The 24210-nt window shown below is 42.6% G+C and overlaps 1 protein-coding gene across 1 annotated transcript in view; it reads left to right on the top strand.

The window, feature by feature from the left end:
- LOC129825989 (mediator of RNA polymerase II transcription subunit 27-like) overlaps positions 1 to 24210 on the top strand; it is an 85454-nt gene that overhangs the window by 22205 nt on the left and 39039 nt on the right. The window contains exon 3 of the mRNA XM_055886210.1: positions 15858 to 15988. Within this exon, the coding sequence (XP_055742185.1) occupies positions 15858 to 15988 (131 nt within the window). The remainder of the gene's footprint in view (positions 1 to 15857; positions 15989 to 24210) is intronic.

Genomic DNA, 24210 nt, shown 5'->3' on the forward strand with positions numbered 1-24210 from the left:
AAACATTGTGATATACGATGCTATTTCCCCTATAAGCCACCCCCAAAATTATTTTTTATATATATAAAAATACAATAAAATAAAAACGCTAAACGACAGTTTGGCTATAGCGCAGAATCGAACGCAACTGGATGAGTCATGATGAAAGACATGGTTGAAAGCCTGTGCAGGCAATGGCAAATATTTTCTAATATTCCTTTGTGGTAGAAGGGCTGAACAGGTTTATGTGGTGTGTCTGTGTCTGCACATGATGGGGCAATGACTGTCTGATGAGGAACTGGCTGTCTTTCCGTAGTGAGCTAGGTTATAGGTCTACATCATGGGCTGGACATAAACAGTCTAACATCTTCAGAACTGGATCATAATTAGAGGTGGACCGATTAATCGGCCGATTTTCAAGTTTTCATAACAAGCGGTAATCGGCCTTTTTGGACGCCGATTATGGCCGATTACATTGTAATCCACGAGGAAACTGCGTGGCAGGCTGACCACCTGTTATGCGAGTACAGCGTCAAAAGGACCGTGTGGCTGCAAGGAGCCATGGTAAGATGCTAGCTAGCATAAAACCTATCTTATCAATCTTCACATGATCACTAGTTAACTACACATGGTTGATGATATTACTAGGCTAACTAGCTTGTTCTGCGTTGCATATAATCAATGCGGTGCCTGTTAATTTATCATCGAATCACAGCCTACTTCAACTTCGCCAAACGTGGGATGATTTAACAAAAGCACATTCGCGAAAAAAGCACAATCGTTGCACGAATGTACCTAACCATAAACATCAGTGCCTTTCTTAAAATCTGTACACTATGTATATTTTTTAAAAACCGCAATATTTAGTTAATATTGCCTGCTAACATAAATTTATTTTAACTAGGGGAAATTGTGTCACTTCTCTTGCGTATAGTGCAAGCAGAGTCAGGGTATATGCAACAGTTTGGGCCGCCTGGCTCGTTCTTCCTAACAAAGACCGTAATTAATTTGACAAAATTTGACATAATTATGACATAACATTGAAGATTGTGCAATATAACAGCAATATTTAGACTTAGGGATGCCACCCGAATAGTTCCGTATTTCACTGAAAGAATAAACGTTTTGTTTTCAAAACGATAGTTTCCGGATTTGACCATATTAATGACCGAAGGCTCGTATTTCTGTGTTTATTTTATTATAATTAAGTCTATGATTTGATATTTGATAGAGCAGTCTGACTGAGCGGTGGTAGGCTTCTTAACTGGGAATATTGAAGAACTGGGAATATTGAACCACCAGCTTTCATATGTTCTCATGTTCTGAGCAAGGATCTTAAAAGTTAGCTTTTTTACATGTCACGTATTGCACTTTTACTTCCTTCTCCAACACTGTGTTTTTGCATTATTTAAACCAAATTGAACACGTTTCATTATTTATTTGAGACTAAATAGATTTTATTGATGTATTATATTAAGTTAAAATAAGTGTTCATTCAGTATTGTTGTAATTGTCATTATTACAAATAAATAAATAAAAAATTGTCCGATTAATCGGTATCGGCTTTTTTTGGTCCTCCAATAATCGGTATCGGCGTTCAAAAATCATAATCGGTCGACCTCTAATGGTGACCAGTGAAATATACCTGCTGGAGCGCGTGCTGCGGGTGGGTGCTGCTATGGTGACCAGTGAACTGAGGTAAGGCGGGGCTTTACCTCGCAAAGACTTATAGATGACCTGGAGCCAGTGGGTTTGGCGACGAATATGAAGCGAGGCCCAGCCAACGAGAGCATACAGGTCGCAGTGGTGGGTAGTATATGGGGCTTTGGTGACAAAACGGATGTCGCTGTGATAGACTGCATCCAATTTGCTGAGTAGAGTGTTGGAGGCTGTTTTATAAACGATATCGCTGAAGTCTGTAGGATAGTCAGTTTTACAAGGGTATGTTTGGCAGCATGAGTGAAGAATGCTTTGTTGCGAGATAAGAAGCCGATTCTAGATTTAATTTTGGATTGGAGATGCTTAATGTGAGTCTGGAAGGAGTGTTTACAGTCTAACCAGACACCTAGGTATTTGTAATTGTCCACATATTCTAAGTCAGAACCGTCCAGAGTTGTGATGCTGGACGGGCAGGCAGGTCTGGGCAGCGATTGGTTGAAGAGCATGCATTTAGTTTTACTTACATTTAAGAGCAGTATGGCATTGAAGCTCGTCTGGAGGTTAGTTAATAACACAGTGTCCAAAGAATGGCCAGAAGTATACAGCATGGTGTCTTCTGCGTAGAGGTGGATCAGAGAATCACCAGCAGCAAGAGGGACATCATTGATGTATACAGAGAAGAGTCGGCCCAAGAAATAAACCCTGTGGCACCCCCATAGAGACAGACTGCCAGAGGTCCGAACAACAGGCCCTCCGATTTGACACACTGAACTCTATCAGAGAAGTAGTTGGTGAACCAGGCGAGGCAGTCATTTGAGAAACCAAGGCTGTTGAGTCTGCCGATAAGAATGTGGTGATTTACAGAGTCTAAATATTGACGTAATGCACTACTTTCTCTTGTATGCTGAGGACATAGGGAAGTTTTGCAGTGGAAAAGAGAAGAATGTTCCTATTTGAAAGCTAGAAAAAAATGTGTAGCTCGCAACATGTTTAATTAAAAAAATATGCTCTCATGCGAGAAAAGGTTGAAGCCCACTGTGCTAAACCATCGTGTGTCACATTACGATGTCGTCGCCATCAACGATGGCTGTCAATCATCGTCGAAAGACAATGCTGTCGTAATTTCGCCCAACCGTACCCCAATCACACTTCTTTACATTTTTTATATCTGTTGCGCTATTCGTACGCGTTCATTTGTGCACAAAATAAACTGTTACCCAAGAGTATCTCAACCGGTTGTCGTTGAAGGAGTAAAATGACTATTATTGTTCATCCTGAGTTTGAAATAGCTGAACTCCATAATGTGGCTAGGCTACTAATGTAAGCTGTATCCTGCAGACTGGAGTGCTACATTTCCCCTCAACCCTCCCAGCCCTGTTTGCCTCCACAAGGTCACATTGCCAGCGGCAGTCCTACGTTCCCCACTTAAAAAGAAAAAAAAACATACAGCTAATGAGTTCAGAGATTAAGGAGCCACAATTAGGGCTCAGACACACCAAGGATACTGACTGCTGAGAGGTACTTAGCACCTCTGCACAGAGTGTCGGTAGTTAACCTTTTGTTGTTCACATAGCACAGATCCACCACTGATCCAACAGTCACAATACTCCAGACCAGAAGGTGGCAGTAGCTTGTTTAGCTTGTGCCTGCTGTAGATGGCTAATGTTTGCTAACTAGCTAGTTTGCTGTGCTAATGTTGCTGCTAGCTAGCTAGCTAGAATGTGGTAAGCCCTTGTTAATACTAGCCAGATGGCCACAACTAGATTAAAAAAAAGAAAACAGCATTTTTTTTTTAAACTAGGCAAGTCAGTTAACTTTTACCGCCTCAGAAACCCGGATCCGGGATCACCCCCCACCCCCCCCACACTGATTAGCATCGCGAGCATAGCGTCACATTTAAATAGTAGCATCTAAATATCATTAAATCACAAGTCCAAGACACCAAATGAAAGATACAGATCTTGTGAATAGTCACCATTTCAGATTTTTTAAATGTTTTACAGGGAAGACAAAATATGTAAATCTATTAGCTAACCATGTTAGCAAAAGACACCATTTTTCTTTGTCCACCATTTTTTCTCTCCACCAGTAGCTATCACCAATTCGGCTAAACTAAGATATTGATAGCCACTAACCAAGAAAAAACCTCATCAGATGACAGTCTGATAACATATTTATGGTATAGGATAGGTTTTGTTAGAAAAATTTGCATATTTCAGGTATAAATCATAGTTTGCCATTGCAGCCACCATCACAAATCTCACCAAAGCGACTAGAATTACTACAGAGAGCAACTTGTATTACCAATTTACTCATCATAAAACATTTCTTAAAAATACACAGCACATAGCAATGGAAAGACACAGATCTTGTGAATTCAGACAACATTTCAGATTTTCTAAGTGTTTTACGGCGAAAACACAATAAATCGTTAAATTAGCATGCCACATGCAAACGTTACCCGAGCACTGATTTAAGCCAAAGAGAGCGATATCGTTATCATCGCCAAAACATATTAATTTTTTCACTAACCTTCTCAGAATTCTTCCGATGACACTCCTGTAACATCATATTACACAATCCATATAGAGTTTGATCGAAAATGTGCATATTTAGCGGCACAAATCGTGCTTACACAATGGAAATAGTGTTCAACTACTCAAGCAATCTGCCCGGCGCCATTTTGAAAATACAAATATTTTTATCAAAAACTATTCATAAACTTGACTAAAAAAATACAGGTTGGACATGAAATGAAAGATGCATTAGTTATTAATGCAACCGCTGAGTTAGATTTTTAAAATTAACGTTACTAGACATACAGTGTGCGTTACAGCCAGACTAGTGCTGCAATAATCGCGTCACTAATCGCCATTATGGAGTTTACATTTTTCCACATAAAAACGGAATAACATCATAAATAGCTCTTACTTTTCGACGAGCTTCCATCAGAATCTTGGCATGGTGGTCCTTTGTCCAAAAGAATCGTTGCTTGGTTGTAAAACGTTGCATTCAACTTCTGATATAGCAGCTAACAATAGCTAACAATAGCTATTTTGCCCCAACGTGTCCAAATCCTCAAGGCGCAATACTGAGGAAATTCCAAAAAATAGCAATATACTCGCATAATCTGATATAACTCGGTTTAAAATAGCTTCGTTATGATGCTTCTAACACCTATATCTAATTAAATTACAGACGGATACATCTAACGTTGATAATTGAGCGTTTGAAAATGGCATCCTGAGGTCCCGCTCTGCGCAATGGTCAGCGTCGAAAGGAAGGCTACCCTCACTCCTTGGCCTTTTATAACCTCTGAGAGCTACGTAGCAAGCCCATTCCACTTCTCATTGGTTACTGACATCCAGGGGAAGGCGGGTGCAGTTCATGTCGTTCCATAGGATACACACAGACTTTTAAAACTGATCTGAGACCAGAGCTTCGCTCTCAGACCATCGCAGTACCTGTCATGGATTTCGCTGTAGAAAGAGTTCTGGGTCACCCACAGACATAATTCCAACGGTTTATGAAACTAGAGAGTGTTTTCTATCCAATAGAATTAATAATATGCATATTGTACGAGCAAGAATTGAGCACGAGGCAGTTTAATTTGGCGACACCCAGAAAAAAATAATGCTAACTGCTCCCCCTATTGACAAAAGGTTAAGAAAAAAGTATTATTTACAACAACGGACTACCCCTGCCAAACCCGGACGACGCTGGGCCAATTGTGTGCCTCCCTATGGGACTCCCAATCATGGCCGGATATGATACAGCCTATGTGATAACTAGCGTAGCTAGCAACATTATAATTACATCACAATGGATTCATTTTGTTGTGAAGCAGCTGCCTGCTAGCTGCCGATAGTCAATGGAGGAGCTAGTTAGCCATGTTGTGCTACTGGCAAATGGTGATGCAAACGTTAGCTAGCAAGAGCACTGGCTTTGGCAGTATGGGATAATTGAGAGTGAATTACATTATTTCTTCATCTTGCTAGATAAATAGCTTGTAAATGCATTTAGTGTTGTGTGCATTGTGCTGCACTTGCCACCCCATTATTGTTTTAGTTAGAACAATTGAGATTAAAAGGGGAAAAGTGCCCTCTTTTTTCCCCTTTTTCTCGTCACTCCTTTCAGGTCCCCCATGTGGACGTAAAGGCCAATGGCCAACAAGTAAAGTTGTTGGCCATTGCCAAGCATTGTGATTCTACAAGTAGAAAGGTTCATCTGTACCAGGTCGGTACGCAGCAGGTACATCTTTTGTAGTAGCAAGAGAAGGAATGGCCTCCTACAGTGCTAAGTACCTACTGGCAGACATATTTCTCGGGGTGTCTGACCTCTTAGTCCTACCTTTCTCTAAATTGGTCCGATAGCAAATTACACATTGATGTTATCGATCTGAAAAAATCCCTCTCTAGACTTCTCCATTCACTTGCATTTAATTAAATTAGTGAAAAGGTTCACATCTTGCTTTTATGTACTGCTGGATTGAAATTCAATGCAACATATCGTTTTATGCATTAGAATGCAATGCTAGAATGCAGTAATAGTGTGCCTTTTTTTAACAACCTCACTTGCTGGTGGTAAAACACCTCGTGTAATAGCATCTTTCTCTCCTAATGTCATTACTAATGCCAGTATCTTTCTCTGTGAACTAGTCTGATTTGTTTTGTTCTCTGCACAATCCCAATATTCCATCAGCAGTTTGTAAGTCTTAATCATCTGTTGAACAAGGCTGTCAAGTCAGATGAATGGCGGGGCTCAGCCCCTTACCCATGTTAGGATCAGAGAGCAGAATGCTCTCCTCCACATACCACGGCTCTGCCCTGCCGGTAATGATGGAGCACATGTCTGCAGATTGCTGCAAAAGGCCCAACTAATAGGCTGGTCAGTTTGAAAGATCTGGACTGCGAGGGGGGAGGGAGAATCAACTTTTAAAAAGCAGCGACCTTTTGAAAATATGCTGCTCAGAGAAAAGATGTTTGATGTTCAAACTTTGCTGGCTTGTATCCCTTATTAGTTCTCAGACAAGGGACTATAAAGCTTAGAGAACAAGTCGCCTGTGTTTGCTTTCGCCTGCTAATTCCTTATTAAAAAAGTTCAGGACGGCAGGGGACCTTTGATAACAGATTCCTAATATTTGTTTTCTGAATACCACACATTCATCTGTAACTGCTCATGTCTGATGTTTTCAGAAGGACCTTTTCATCTTGGATTTATTATTATTTTCAATGTGTTTCACTCCTACAACTAGCCTACAAGTTGCGTTGAACTCGTGGACATGATGATTTTCAGTCGATCTTCTTTTAGCAAGAATATTTCAATCTTTCAAAGCACACTTTGTCAATTGCATTTGCCGATGCCTGTTGCCTCACCAATTTGCACGGCCCTGTTGTTTCTGAGAACCAATTGCTGCCTTTGTTAAAATTCCTCTATGCTGTAAGTACGAATCTCCATTTCAGTTTTTATTAGTAAAACATTTTGATGATTTAAAAAAAAAGAAAGAAAAGGAAAATGTGTTCACAGCCATTCTGGCAGCGGTCATTGGCAGTTAGTGCAGCCATGTTTTAATAAGAGCCTGTCACACCGCTGCGTCTCCTTGTTCAATCACAGCCAGTAGAAACTTGTTTAAACCCAAATGAGTTTCCTGGGAGGAATATGACCGATCTTATTTGCGTTTCAGATGACCCTGATTTATGAGAAATACGCCCCAGAAAAAAGCCTTCAACCTGAAACTCTGTGGCTGATATTTCTAGATGAATTAAACCTATGACAGGAGTACAACTGCCTGTCTACAACTCTTTCTCGGTGCATGTTGTCTTCTGCATTTCCTCTTCCTTCACTGCTCCCTTGTCGCTGCCTCTTGGAAGCTACCAACCAAGGACATTTCCAATGTCAGCCTTATGAAAGACACAAAGCCTGCTTGATTTATCTGACTGTATTCATACTGTATCATCGTACTTCTGCTTGTTCCGTCACTGTCCTGTGATGAAGAAGTGAATGGCAAAATCCAGAAGCAATAATGAGTTGTATAAACCACTACAGTGAGAAGACCTCATTGTAGAGGTGGAGGTTTTTCATCAGGCCTTTACTCTGGCATCTAGGCTACGACTGCACAGAGACGCATGAAGATGTATGAAATTGGATGAGCTATTTATCATTGTCTGCTTCTGTCAGTCAAAAGTTTAACTCAAGTCAACTATTTTCAGATTAGCTGCATGTAACATCTGTTTTACAATCAACATAAATAATCAGTCTTCAGAATTAACCCTCTTAGAGCTGGGAGATATATTTGTATTTTATGGTGGATTTTTACAATACCGTCTATAAAGGTATTTTGATACAGTGCTAAATAAAATAAATGTTCTTCAAAATGTTCTTCAACCTCACTGTCAGTTGTGTCTTATTTTGGTTGAGTGCAAAGCAATCATAAGGGAGAATTCCCATTTAAATCCACTTAGAATTAATTTGTTGCCATCCTAGGGTCACGTGCTACTCATAAAACATTAAGAACTTATATTATTCCGAAACATAAAATACCATCAAATACCGCCGTACCTCCAAAAATAAATGTTATTTTGTCCATATCGCGCAGCCCTAACCCCTCTGTAATTCCCTCTTTTTTGTGTTTTGACATAATCAACATTTGTTCCAATCTAAAATGTGAATGAAAGTGTTTCCCCAGACTTACTTTGATGCTCCCACTAGTCCTATAGTTAAAAATCTTTGGCTGTCCAGTCCCATTATGCTGGGTGGGGAGGAGTTAGGGGGAGTTGTGGAGGTAGGGGACCTGGGCAGGCAAGGAAACAGCTGGCTCTTATTGAATGGAATGGGAAGCAGGAGACTATAGCTTGTGTAAGAGCTGAATGGGGATAATGCCAGGTTGTGTTCACACGCCCCCTGCTGTTCCCACTCTCTTCCACGTGAGCCTTTTGGGATTGTTATGTAACTTCACTGAAAAAAGGGAAGAGAGGCTGTCAAACAGTTAGAAAAATTCATGTTTTTTTGCCCCCTTTTGAAGATGCTCACAGTTTTTTATTCAGTATTATCTTCTGTGCCTTTGTGAAAGAATTCCCAAACAATATTGTGAAGTGGGATCAGAGCCAGTAGTATTGAATATTGCGTAGGCCTTACAGTATGTTGCTGCCGAGGGGGGTTTGGGTAGTTTCTAGAGGCCCTCTTGGCCGCAGAGAAAAACGTTTGCTGGTTTAAAACTAATTTCCTGCAATTCTACACATTTAGCTATGGGGCAGATGGAACATGTTACAGTTTTAAAGCATTTTACAGTTTTAAAATATAGATGCAACATGTCAAGTATTGGTCCCATTTTTCATCAGGTGAAATAAAAGGTCTCAGAAATGTTCCGTACGCACAAAAAGCATATTTGGTTGAAATGTTGTACACAAATTTGTTTACATCCCTGTTAGTGAGCATTTCTCCTTTGCCAAGATAATCCATCGACTTGACAGGTGTGGCATATCAAGAAGCTGATTAAACAGCATGACCATTACACAGGTGCACAAGAATTTGGCGGTGCGTCCAACCGGGTACACGACCACATGCAACCACACCAACCCAGGACTTCCACATCCGGCTTCTTCACCTGCGCCACCCAGACAGCTGATGAAACGGTGGGTCTGCACAAACTGTCGGAAACCATCTGTGTGCTCGTTGTCCTCACCAGGGTCTTGACCTGACTACAGTTCGGCGTTGTAATCCGACGTCGGTGGGCAAATGCTCATTTTCGATGGCCAACGGCACGCTGGAGAAGTGTGCTCTTCAAGAATGAATCCCAGTTTCAACTGTACCGGGCAGATGGCAGACAGTGTGTATGGCATTGTGTGGGCGAGCGGCTTGCTGATGTCAACGTTGTGAACAGATTGCCCAGTGGTGGGGTTATTCTATGGGCAGGCATAAGCTACGGACAATAAACACAATTGCAATTTGAATGCACAGAGATACCGTGACGAGATCCTGGGGCCCATTGTCATGCCATTCATCACTTCATGTTTCAGCATGATAATGCACGGCCTCGTGTCACAAGGATCTGTAAACAATTCCTGGAAGCTGCAAATGTCCCAATTCTTCCATGGCCTGCATACTCACCAGATACATCACCCATTGAGCATGTTTGGGATGTTCTCGATCGATGTGTACGACAGCGTGTTCCAATTCCCGCCAATGTCCAGAAACTTTGCGCAGCCATTCAGGAGGAGTGGAACAACATTCCACAGACCACAATTAACAGCCTGATAAACTCTGTACAGAGGAAATGTTGCGCTGCATGAGGCAAATGGTTGTCCCATCAGGTACTAACTAGTTTTCTGATCCACGCCCCTACCTTTCTTTCTGAGGTATCTGTGACCAACAAATGCATGTCTGTATTCCCAGTGATGTGAAATCCATAGATTAGGGCCTAATTAATGTATTTCAATTAACTGAATTCCTTATGAACTACAACACCAGTCTCAACGTCATCAGTGAAGAGGCGACTCCGGGATGCTAGCCTTCTAGGCAGAGTTGCAAAGAAAAAGCCATATCTCAGACTGGCCAATAAAAATAAAAGATGAAGATGGGCAAACAAACACAGACATTGGACAGAGGAACTCTGCCTAGAAAGCCAGCATCCCGGAGTTGCCTCTTCACTGTTGACGTTGAGACTGGTGTTTTGCGGGTACTATTTAATGAAGCTGCCAGTTGAGGACTTGCGAGGCGCCTGTTTCTCAAACTAGACACTAATGTACTTGTCCTCTTGCTCAGTTGTGCACCGGGGCCTCCCACTCCTCTTTCTATTCTGGTTAGAGCCAGAATAGAATAAATAAGTAATGAGAAACGACAGTCCATCATTACTTTAAGACATGATGGTCAGTCAATCCGGAAAATTTCAAGAACTTTGAAATTTCTTCAAGTGCAGTCACAAATACCATCAAGCACTATGATGAAACTGGCTCTCATGACGACCGCCACAGGAAAGGAAAATCCAGAGTTACCTCTGCTGCAGAGGATAAGTTCATTAGAGTTTCCAGCCTCAGAAATTGCAGCCCAAATAAATGCTTCATAGAGTTCAAGTAACAGACACATCTCAACATCAACTGTTTAGAGGAGACTTCATGAATCAGGCATTCATGGTCTAATTCCTGCAAAGAAACCACTACTAAAGGACACCAATCAGAGGAAGAGACCTGCTTGGGTCATAAACATAAGCAATGGACATTAGACTGGTGGGAATCTGTCCTTTGGTCTGATGAGTCCAAATTTGAGATTTTTGGTTCCAACGGCCGTGCCTTTGTGTGGCGCAGAGTATGCGAGCGGATAATCTCTGCATGTGTGGTTCCCAGCATGAAGCATGGAGGAGTTGGTGTGGGGTTGCTTTGCTGGTGACACTGTCTGTGATTTATTTAGAATTCAAGGCACACTTAACCAACATGGCTAACACAGCATTCTGCAGCAATACGCCATCCAATCTGGTTTGCACTTAGACCCACTATCAATTGTTTTCCAATAGGGCAGTGACCCAACACACCTCCAGGCTGTGAAAGGGCTATTTGACCAAGAAGGAGAGTGATGGCATGCTGCATCAGATGACCTGGCCTCCAGTCACCCGACCTCAACCCAGTTGAGATGGTTTGGGATGAGTTGGACCGCAGAGTGAAGGAAATGCTGCCAACAAGTGCTCAGCATATGTGGGAACTCCTTCAAGACTGATGGAAAATCATTCCAGGTGAAGCTGGAAAATTCTAGATCACCTGTACTCCACACACAGAGACACGTACAAAGCTCTCCCTCGCCCTCCATTTGGTAAATCCGACCACAACTCTATCCTCCTGATTCCTGCTTACAAGCAAAAATTAAAGCAATAAGCACCAGTGTCTCGGTCTATAAAACAATGGTCAGATGAAGCAGATGCTAAACTACAGGACTGCTTTGCTATCACAGACTGGAACATGTTCCGGGATTCTTCCGATGACATTGAGGAATACACCACATCAGTCACTGGCTTTATCAATAAGTGCATTGAGGACGTCGTTCTCACAGTGGCTGTACGTACATACCCCAACCAGAAGCCATGGGTTACAGGCAACATTCGCACTAAGCTAAAGGGTAGAGCTGCCGCTTTCAAGGAGCGGGACTCTAACCCGGAAGAAATCCCGCTATGCCCTGCGACAAACCATCAAACAGGCAAAGCGTCAATACAGGGCTAAGATTTAATCATACTACACCGGCTCCGACGCTCGTCGGATGTGGCAGGGCTTGCAAACTATTACATACTACAAAGGGAAGCACAGCCGCGAGCTGCTCAGTGACACAAGCCTACCAGACGAGCTAAATCACTTCTATACTCACTTCGAGGCAAGCAACAGTGAGGCATGCATGAGCGCATCGGCTGTTCCGGACGACTGTGGGATCACGTTCTCCGTACCCGACGTGAGTAAGACCTTTAAACAGGCTGCGGGGCCAGATGGATTACCAGGACGTGTGCTCCGGGCATGTGCTGACCAACTGGCAGGTGTCTTCACTGACATTTTCAACATGTCCCTGATTTGAGTCTGTAATACCAACATGCTTCAAGCAGACCACCATAGTCCCTGTTCCCAAGAACACAAAGGCAACCTGCCTAAATGACTACAGACCCGTAGCACTCACGTCCGTAGCAATGAAGTGCTTTGAAAGGCTGGTAATGGCTCACATAAACACCATTATCCCAGAAACCCTAGACCCACTCCAATTTGCATACCGCCCAAACAGATCCACAGATGATGCAATCTCTATTGCACTCCACACTGCCCTTTCTCACCTGAACAAAAGGAACACTTATGTGAGAATGCTGTTCATTGACTACAGCTCAGCATTCAACACCATAGTACCCTCAAAGCTCATCACCAAGCTAAGGATCCTGGGACTAAACACCTCCCTATGCAACTGGATCCTGGACTTCCTGACAGGCCACCCCCAGGTGGTGAGGGTAGGTAGCAACACATCTGCCACGCTGATCCTCAACACTGGAGCTCCCCAGGGGTGCGTGCTCAGTCCCCTCCTGTACTCCCTGTTCACCCACGACTGCATGGCCAGGCACGACTCCAACACCATCATTAAGTTTTCTGACGACACAACGACTACAGGAAAAGGAGCACCGAGCACGTCCCCATTCTCATCGACGGGGCTGTAGTGGAGCAGGTTAAGAGCTTCAAATTCCTTGGTGTCCACATCAACAACAAACTAGATTGTTCCAAACACACCAAGACAGTTGTGAAGAGGGCACGACAAAACATATTCCCCCTCAGGAAACTAAAAAGATTTGGCATGGGTCCTGAGATCCGCAAAAGGTTCTACAGCTGCAACATCGAGAGCATCCTGACCGTTTGCATCACTGCCTGGTACGGCAATTGCTCGGCCTCCGACCGCATGGCACTTCAGAGGGTAGTGCTTACGGCCCAGTACATCACTGGGTCAAAGCTGCCTGCCATCCAGGACCTCTACACCAGGCGGTGTCAGAGGAAGGCCCTAAAAATTGTCAAAGACCCCAGCCACCCCAGTCATAGATTGTTCTCTCTACTACCGCATGGCAAGCGGTACCGGAGTTCCAAGTCTAGGACAAAAAGGCTTCTCAACAGTTTTTACCCCCAAGCCATAAGACTTCTGAACAGGTAACCAATGGTTACCCGGACTATTTACATTGTCCCCCCCCCCCCCCCCCCCCCCCCCAACCCGTCTTTTACGCTGCTGCTACTCTCTGTTTATCTTATATGCATAGTCACTTTAACTATACATTCATGTACATACTACCTCAATTACCCGACCAACCAGTGCTCCCGCACATTGGCTAACCGGGCTATCTGCATTGTGTCCCACCACCCGCCAACCCCTCTTTTTACGTGTCTGCTACTCTCTGTTCATCATATATGCATAGTCACTTTAACGATACCTACTTGTACATTCTACCTCCATAAGCCTGACTAACAGGTGTCTGTATATAGCCTTGCTACTCTTTTTTCAAATGTCTTTTTACTGTTGTTTTATTTCTTTACTTACCTACACACACACATACCTTCTTTCTTTCCCCGCACCATTGGTTAGAGCCTGTAAGTAAGCATTTCACTGTAAGGTCTACACCTGTTGTATTCAGTGCACGTGACAAATAAACTTTGATTTGATTTGGTTGAATGCCAAGAGTGTGCAAAACTGTCATCAAGGCAAAGAGTGGCTACTTTGAAGAATCTCACATTTATTTTGATTTGTTTTAACACTTTTTTGGTTACTACATGATTCCATGTGTATTATTTCATAGTTTTGATGTCTTCACTATTATTCTATAATGTAGAAAATAGTAAAAATAAAGAAAAACCCTTGAATGAGTAGGTTTGTGCTGCTAAATGCACGAAGGGGAAGCACTCAGCTACATCGGACATATGGCCTAAAGCAACACTATCTTCTCTGCAGTTTTGTTTATTTATTTCTATCCAGTGTGTTTAGCATTCAGGTTGGGCTTCCCTGGGCACCAGTCCAGCAGCACTGGGCTGCTTCACGATCCAGGTCTTACAAACTAGCCTCATTAGCCATGAAGAGTAGGCTTGGTCAATTAAAATAAATCCCTGTTAGCACAGCTGCTTTGGTCAGCCAAATGTAGCTAGGGGAGCGCTGTGTAGTCTGCCTCTCGCCTAGTGAACGGCGCTCTGTAGCCGCATATCTTGACTAATTATTTCAAGAGGAGGAATATTTTAATAGCAATTAATGAGCTGCGGGATTATGTGAGCCCCAATTTAAGTGCTCTGTCTGTGAATGAGCGCTATGAAGAATCCCCAAAGAAGTGAAGTACCGGATGGCTGGCGGAATTAGTCCAGATGAGACCTGCCACCGGTTTGCACTGCAGTCTGGGGAGAGCCTAGGGAATGGTCCTAGGTTGTCCTCTAGTTGTTGATTTGGTTTCTTACTCTCCTTTTGTGGTAACACTATGGCAATACCAGTATAGTGCATAATGATGCAGGATACGTTAAAATTTGCCATAAGCATGGCTTTATCAAATCTGCTATTATCAACTTTTTATACGTTGACTAATAAAATATTATTATAGATGCTTATAACATTATGGTAACACATTATACTAAATTCTTACCAAATTAGTAATGTGTTTATCAGGCTTGTATATCGCCAGTTTTATAAATCCAGATGTTACATCTACTTTTTGAGTTTTTATATTTTGAATATCAAATAGAGGGATTTCTGGTCCCTTTAGGATTTTCTGTCACATTTGATACCAGTCATTGGGCTGTATGACTGACACTGATTGAAACACCTGTGTCTTCTGCATAGCTTCCGTCTCTTTCACGACGTTTCATCAGACGGGGAGCAGAGCTGCCGACAGGCTTCTGCCGCTTCCACATCAAAGTGAGAGCTGCTTTACTTGCCATGCTTCGCTCCCAAACTAACGACAGGAGGAGAGGGGGAGGTAGAGTGGGCAGGAGCGGAGGATATAGTTGGGCTACAAAACCAAATATTTCTCCTTTTAAGTGAGCAGAGTGTTGTCAGGCTTGAGATTTAGCTTTGGGGAAACAGTCGGCTACGATGTCTCAATTAAACTTGATGATGACTTTTTTATTTTTTATTATTTTTCTCTACTCTGTTGCCAGTAATGTTTTCGTGTGAATTGTACGATTTTGTGTGGGCTGCCCGAGGCTAGAACAGAGGACAAATTCTAATACATTGTGTTACTGGTAGGGCAGCTTTCAAGTTGTCACGTGTCAGTTAACTCAAGGTCAGATTTCTACCTTCATTAACTTTCGTCTGACGCCTGTCACATTACTGTCACATAGTTGGCCTTGGAGCTGTGTTTTAAGTGTCTCAAGGTTTAGTGGTGAAAACAGACCCAGACTAGGTCAGCTGTTGGCTATTCTCCATGTATGTTTGATGTGATGTGGTTTAGAGCTGCCTGGCGGCGCAGGTTGATCTCCACCCTGTGGTAGCGATAGTGTCGTCTGAAATGGCCTGTCCTTCTCACCACTAATAGGCTGCACACGCTAGACGCACAGCCTACCGCGTGTTTTCAATTGGCTCTGTGAGCCAGAGCATGGGGCTTGCAACACCACAGAGTTGTGGGCTTGATTCCAGCCAATGAGATACTGTCTTCACTAATGCCTAATGTTTCCTTTTAGGCCTAGTTACTGTACTAACACATAGCATGTTTAAAAAATATATATATTCTGTTCTTTTCTCTCCCCATTTAGTTACAATACCATGCTGGCTTGGCGTCCAGTCTTCTCAACCAGCAGTCACTCAAGCGCTCAGCTAACCAAATGGGGGCATCAGCCAAGAGAAGACCCAAAGTCCAGCCCAGTACCCTGGTTCTGCCACCACAGTGAGTACAGCTCCTCTTCTTCCTGCTCGCGCATTTCCCTGATAGTTGGGAAAGCAGTGACTGAAAGATGAATGATCTCACTCCAATTGTTTTTCCTCGGTTTAGTGTCGTCGTAGTCCCGAGGGATCACATAATGGTAATAAAGCGGTGCATTGTCTTATTTTGTTGTCTTGGGCCGTAGACCCCTTGCTTCGATAGGAGAGTGGGGGGCATGCAGAAAGTCTGGATGGATTGAGGGATGACATCCCCAATGAAATATGAAAGAGTGGGTGTAGGAAAGAGAAGAGTGTGGTCCCCAGCTGGCATAGCTACTACAAAATCTGAAATACATTGTGTGTTGGGCTCTTATGGATAGTCCTTGATCAGTGTGGCATTGTACCCTGGTCTTTGAAATGTGCCACCTTTTTTTCAGAATTGTTTGTCAGTGTGCCTTTTGAAAGACATGGGCTACTCTTTTCATAATGTTGTTACCGTGCAAGTGATTGTGCGACTTTTATAGAATTTAAAGTCCTTCGGGTAGATGAGGTTTGTAGAATGTGTGGAAAAGGCACCTGGTGCACTCTTCTGTTCACCCTCACGCCACTTGTCAACAAAGAAAGATCCTCACAAAATGTCAGATTCACTGGGTTTGGGTGACATTTTCCTCCATATTTCCCATCTGGCATTTTAGAAGTTTTTGGCTTGGGAGGTAGGGCCGGCGTCGCTCAGTAAAGTGTCTGCACTCTGGATGTAAAAGGAAATATCAATAGTGGGGAACAGTGAAGGCACGGCTGTCACTGTACATCTTCCCGGAGCAGCTTCTCACTGGTCGGTTTCCTGCGTTGTGCAGGAAGGGTGACTCTGGGCTTTGGGGAACTCTAATGGCTCCGTACAGCACAGGAAGAGAGCGAGGTGAAGAGCGGAGCAAGGTGAAGCCAACCAGCGGCTCCTCTGTCAAACGTCATTGTCCTGATGAATTTGCCGTTTCTAAAAGGAGCACCCGGCGCATGAATTATGCAGCACAACCTTCATGCGAGGTGGCTTAAGTTTTTTTTGCATCCACCCTCCTGCATCGCCAGCTGTTTTCGCCCTGCGTTCTTCTATATGTACAGAAATGCCCCAGAAAGTGCACAGTGTAATGATGGTATAACAAATAAATGTTGTGGTCGTGAATAAATATAGATGATATGATATTGGGTTTATGCAGATACTTTAGCTACAAAGTAGTCAAGTCCTGAGTAGACACATTTCTGTTGGAGAGTAGATCAATGGCAGGCCATTAGAGATTGGCATATTTGATTGTTCAAGTCGAATCTGCTTTGTCAGCCTTGAAAACGATCTTGTTATAGGTATGGGAGATACCAGGTTATACAATCTGATAGCCTATTAGTCCGACACTAGACACAGGAAGGGCTTGTTATGCAGGAGTCATGATCTAAGACTGGATGCTGAAGAGACTAACAGATAATAGAAGACATCGGACCGCTAACTAGCAGGCCTCATGCTAAGAAATTGATGGGGATGTGGCTTTGGGAGCAACGTTTTTTTTAACAGATGCATACAGTATGAAAAGGGCCTGGAGTTATGGGACACTTTTTGAGGCACTGTGTTTTTTCAGGTATTTAGGAAATGTTCTTTAATTGACACAAGCTGTCTCCAATCAATCAATCAATCAATGTCTGGTTGGTCATGTGTTTTGTGGGGGACCGCCTAAGCCATGGGATGAGTAGCTCTGCGAATCTTAAGTGAAGTGCCAATATTCTATTAGTCTGAATTTGCCGAAACAGTTAATGGTCAGAACACTATCAATTAGGAATATCGCTAGCAATAACCGAATACATTTTGGGGGAATTGCATACCTACAGTAGAGGAGAATATCTTTCTAATGATGTCAATTTTATTTCTCAACTCCTAATATCACACTAATTACACTCATTGGAGCCACTTACACTCACTGGAGTATCTGACCCGTGACTATGCTACCAGTGCGGCAAGTGCTGCTGTTAAGCTTTCTTGACTTGGACATACAGTACCAGTGAAAAGTTTGGACACACCTACTCATTCAAGGGTTTTTCTTTATTTTTTACTATTTTCTACATTGTCGAAAAATAGTGAAGACATCACAACTATGAAATAACACATATGGAATCATGTGGTGACCAAAAAAGTGTTAAACAAATCAAAATATATTTTTAGATCCTTCAAAGTAGCCACCATTTGCCTCGATGACAGCTTTGCACACTCTTGGCATTCTCTCAACCAGCTTCAACCTGGGCAAGAAAAGGTTGACGACCCCTGTGCTCTAAATGGAGCCATGCCGAATGTAATCAGCACATTGTGACTGACTCCTGTCATGCATAAACCAACCTCCCGTAGACAGCTAGCCCCCATATCTGGATTATTACTGTCCTAAGTGGTTAACACATTTAGGTTAACCTCTACAGAGTACCTAACCCGGATCCGGGAGCACCCCCCACACCCCCCACACTGATTAGCATCGCTAGCATAGCGTCACAATTAAATAGTAGCATCTAAATATCATTAAATCACAAGTCCAAGACACCCAATGAAAGACACAGATCTTGTGAATAAAACCACCATTTCAGATTTTTTAAATGTTTTACAGGGAAGACACAATATGTAAATCTATTAGCTAAACACGTTAGCAAAATGACACCATTTTCTTACTCCAACAGTTTCTTACTCCATCAGGTGCTATCACCAATTCGGCTAAACTAAGATATTGATAGCCACTAACCAACAAAAAAATTCTTAAGATGACAGTCTGATAACATATTTATGGTATAGCATAGTTTTTTTTTTTTAAATGTGCATTTTTCAGGTATAAATCACAGTTCTACATTGCAGCTGCAATCTGATATAGTGCTGATGCAGCTAGAACAATTACAGAGACCAACGTTATATAACTAATTACTTGTCTTAAAACATTTCAGAAAAAATACACAGCGTACAGACATTGAAAGCCCAACATCTGGTGAATCCAAACAATATTTCAGATTTTTTAAATGTTTTATAGCGAAAACAAAATGTAGCGCTAATTAGCATAACCAGGCCAGCCAGAACCAGCTGGACGCGCGCGACCAGTTCACATGCACGACAGATATATGAAATAACATCGTAAATTGGGTCTTACTATTGCTGGTCTTTCATCAGAATGTTGATCAAGGTGTCCTTAGTCCTGATGAGTCGTTCAATCCATTCACAATGGCAACCTCCCCTCTTCATTTAGCCTGGGTACTGGTCGACTAGCACGGCTCTGTCCAAAGTTAAAAAACTCAAAGATCGGAACACGGCAAAACTCCCGAAAAAATTCTAATAATCTGATTAAACTATATTGAAAAAACATACATTACGGTGATATGGTCACATGTATCAAACAAACTTTGACACGGAGATAGTTTTCATCCGTAACGTCAGCATAACAAAAGTCAATGGCTTCTCTAAACGCGCATCTCAGGAAACCGGAAGTTGTCGGTCACGCTAAAGAAATAGGTCTTATTTCACGTCAGTACAAGATAAACAAAAAATTTCTCCTCTGACGTCTTCCAGACACCCAGAGGAAGAAGAAGGAAGTGTGTTTCGGGTCATAGGTCGCGTGACCATATATAGGCAGAGCTTTGAAGCGAGCATACACATCTTGCAATCTTTTTCTGGCTCAGGGAAAGTGCTGTGAAATGACCTGTGTTTGACTCAGAGACAAAATTGGAACGGTTTTAGAAACCATAGCTTGTTTTCTATCCAATGGCATATGGTTATATGCATATAGTAACAGCAATAATTGAATAAGAGGCAGTTTTATCTGTAGAGGCAATTATGCTAATGTGAAAACAGCACCCCCTGTATTCTCAAGAAGTTAATCATGCATCTCTTTGAGCTGCTGCTCTGTTTATCCAGAGATGCAGTGACCAAATTAGAGCAATTGTGCTCTCTCTATTGTTAAAAGCAAAGACATATTGATGATTAAAGTGGAACTAACCACTAAGTTTCATAGCTAATCCGACTATCTAATATAAAATTCCTTCTTGTTTTGGGAGGGTACCACTATAATAATATGGTGATATTGCCTGTGCTTCTGGAAAGTCACCAGGAAACTTTGCGCGGTGCAAGGTCACTTTTGAGTGACTCATGCTGGGCGTGTCGTCTGTTGGCCAACGATGATCAGTTCGTCACTCCGGGGACACAGGCCTTTGTCCTTGGAGCATCGATTCAAAGTGGCGTTGTCAGCTTGGGCCTGCCCATTCCCATCAACAGAGAGGCTAAGCAGATCTATTAGAAGCAAGCCTGGAATTTGTGATTTTAGGGGCAAGGCCATTTGGCCTTCAAGAGGTCCCCAATCTGCCAGAGAGCCAAGGCCATCTGCTAGGGCACCAAGGCCGTTAAACCAAAATAACCAATTAAATGTATTTTACAACGTATGTGTATGTAAATGTACATGAATAATTTGCCTACATGTCAAGGTGTAGGTGATAGACTATGCGTATTGGCTACAGCATCTCATGTCCACACCGATGCTGACATGAGGGGCACCAGAAAATATAGCCAAAGTTTAATGAGACTTTTAATTACACATAGTGTATATAGGCTAAACGCCAGTCATGTTTGATAAATATAATGTAGTATATTTAATAGTAACGCCTAAATGTTTGATTGTGTCAACATACTTGAGGCACTGTTCGTTCCGATAAGAGAGAGAGGCCTGTGCTTGCTGCGCACCGCAACATCACCCACATTGCAATTTGAGCAGAGGCAGTCATCATTTTTAAACCATTTAACCATAAACGTAATTGTTTAAAACCCGGATGTTTTTTATTTTGAGGCATGTCTTACCCTGTTTCAAAGTAGCCTAGCCAAATTCCCCACCATAGGAATGTTGAGAGAGTTATTTTAGAATCACTTTCTCATATGCCATTGACAAAGTATTTCTCTCATGTTGTATTCGTTTTCAAATCAACTTTCTTTCGTTGTCCAGCAGCCATAGACACAGTCTTAGTCATATTAACAACCCATGCTAGTTGTTGCATCTTTAGATCGTCCCTCTTTCTACATTTCTAAAGATGATTTTCCTCTATGTCCCATGAAACCGCTCGCATTGGCAGTGCACTTTTACAAACGATGATGTATTCTCGCTAATTGCATTTTGGAACATTTGCGTGTATAGCCTACTGCCGTGTGCGCACCTGTGCTGCGCTTATAATGTGAAGAAATAATAGTTTATCAGCATTTTAAGCTAAACGTCCTGATTTTGTTGCATTTTGTTCTTCAAATCCAGGCTCTGTCATTGCTTTTAAAAATATATATGTGCAGTGATTGTATGAATTTGGGATCTATCGGCCCACGAATGTCCCAGAGTCGGTTAGGAATATTTATTTCTCACACAGAACGACAAGCTGACCAATAGAACAGGTCAACTGTTGTACTATGGGAGGTAGTAGATTGGCATAGGCTAGTGATTTGACTGTTTGTTACTCATCTTGTTGGCTGAGGAAAAGTTGGACAGTTCCGTGTGTGCCTGAGGAATTCAATAAGAAGGACGCGCGCTGTTGCATCCCCGATTGTTGCATCCACGATGTGTCCGGTCTTCACTTGTACTTTGGAGCTGCGATGCCTGTGAGAACGACACAATCACGTGACTGGCATTGGCTAATAAGAATTTCAATACTCTATCTGAGAGAGCCGTGTGAGTGAGAGCTGCTTCGGAGCACACCGAATGGCAACTGGGAGAAGTGAATTCTAATTATTATATTCAGCCCAAGGGCACTATGGCCACTTTGGCCGCAAAGCACTGCTTTTTTTAGGGGGCATTACAGCCACAGAAGGGGGGGGGGGGGGCGTCGATGACGTCGGGGAATTGGCGGTCTGATTAGGAGCCATCCCGGCTGCACTTCTCTCTTAGGTTTGGCCCTGTCACAAGCATCACACAAACTCACAGGCCCCACTCGCATATTAACACTGTATTAACATACGAGGTGGAACATTTCCCAAACACATGTAGTAGCCATTTTTCACATTGGTCTCTGAATGTAACATCCCGTTGTAACTGGGGTGATAACTTCCAAATGGTAGGGCTGTGACCGTCATGGAATTTCCGGTTATTTGTCAGGCGTATGACCACGGTCACCATTATAATAGTTTTGAATAGAAAGGGGGGAAAAGCCCCCCATTGTCTCTTCTTCTCCGCTTCTAACTGCATGTTCTGCTGCAAATGTTGGGTTGAATGGGGAACGTTTCATCACGTTGTAAAGAATCAATTTTATTGTGGAAAATGACTCAACTGCACTTGTCATCTTTTTTAATGCCGGGCCATCCCATCTTCAGTCACCTATTCGTTCCACAACACAACATTCTAAAACTGTCTAGTTTTCCTCCTCTCGTCTTTCATTATATTGGCTGTTAAATGTAAACCAGGCTTGCTTTTTGCTACTTTTGGGTAAAGCTTGTCGAAGTTGTTTTAAAAAGTTTTATTTTTGGCCTCCCGAGTGGCTCAGTAGTCTAAGGCACTGCAACGCAGTGCTAGCTGTGCCACTAGAGATCCTGGTTCAAATCCAGGCTCTGTGGTAGCCGGCCGCAACCGGGTGACCCATGGGGGAGTGCACATTTGGTCCAGCGTCATCCGGATTAGGGGAGGGTTTGGCCGGCCGGGATGTTCTTGTCCCACCGCGCTCTAGTGACTCCTGTATGGAAGTTGCAGCGATGGGACAAGACTGTAGCTACCAATTGGGGAGAAAAAGGGGTAATAATAATAATAGTTTATTTATTTTAAATGTTAATGACGGTTATTTTATTTTCATCACTTTCTTCGTGCATAATCATTTGTTGCTCTATTAAACAGTTACCCTGCCAGGCCTACCAAATGTGTTTGTCTTCTTGATTAAACTTGGGTCCTCGCAGCTTTGGTTTTCCCCATTCTCCATAACGGACTTGGTCAGACACCGTCCACTTCTTTTTTAATTCAGGTGGTATTTGGATATATTTGTCCTGCAGATTATACTATAACAATTCACACATGTTTGAATTAGTGAATTTAGGCCTAATCATTGGCATGCAGACGCTGGTTTGGCTCTGGGCATCCTGTTTCCGGTGCTGCATTGCGACACAGTAGAGTTGAGGAGGATGAAATTTCAGTCATCAGTTATCCCTGATTAGACTGAACAGCAAGTCAGACCGCTCTGATTTATCAGTATTCATCTCAGTGAGCCATGCAGTCACAAGCAAGGGAATATCTGACCACTCCTCATAATCAACTGCAACGTTTGCAGGTGTAAGAGAAATGTTAGGCTCCATCCCCAAACACTCTGGCAAGCTGATACCAGTCTGTCAGTTGTTGTTTGTCATCTCTCTTAGTTATAATTCGCCGTCATGAAACTGCGCTAGATCCGATTTGTCTTGGTACTCGCAGATCACTTTTCAAAGACTTTTTGGAGGGTTTTCACCTGCTCAGCGGCTCCTAATGGTAATCTGGAGCATTCACATTCAAGACACTCTTCACAGTGGATTCTTAAACTATGTAACATAACTTCCCTTTATGTCTATATTTCCTTAGAGTGTTCATTAACTTTGCATTTAAATTACAAGGTTAATAGAAAGAAGCCCAAATGACTTGTAGATATTCCAAAGGCTAATCCTTTAAAGGGACATTTCACTCACTTTTGCTATTTTAAAAACCATCTTTTGCTATTTTTGTAATTAGTCCACTGTTGATACAGTTCCAGCATGTTTTGCATGTCACCAGTCAAGTTCTCATATGATGCAAAACACATCATCATGATGATGTGGCCAGTGACACTCTGCTTCTTAAGTTCAATATCTTGACCCTGACTGCATGTGCTGGAATTGAAATATAATTATTAGAACAGGCATCCCCATTCAAGTCAATGATGGCATAATGGGTAGACTGGCGGCCATTGCGAGGTGTACCCATAGGAGCAAAGCAGGAAGTAAAAGACAACGGACCCGTTCTGTCAGCATGTGTGGCTTACCACTTCATGGCTGACCGTTGTTGCTCCTAGACTTTTCCACTTCACAATTACAGCACTTGCAGTTGACCGGGGCAGCTCTAGCAGGGCAGAAATTGGACGAACTGGCTTGTTGGAAAGATGGCATGTTGAAAGTCACTGAGCTCTTCAGTAAGGTCATTCTACTGTAAATGTTTGTCTATGGAGATTGCATGGCAGTGTGCTCGATTTTATACACCTGTCAACAACAGGTGTGGCTGAAATAGCCAA

The sequence above is a fragment of the Salvelinus fontinalis genome, chromosome 28 (assembly GCF_029448725.1).
Source record: "Salvelinus fontinalis isolate EN_2023a chromosome 28, ASM2944872v1, whole genome shotgun sequence".
NCBI lineage: Eukaryota > Metazoa > Chordata > Actinopteri > Salmoniformes > Salmonidae > Salvelinus > Salvelinus fontinalis.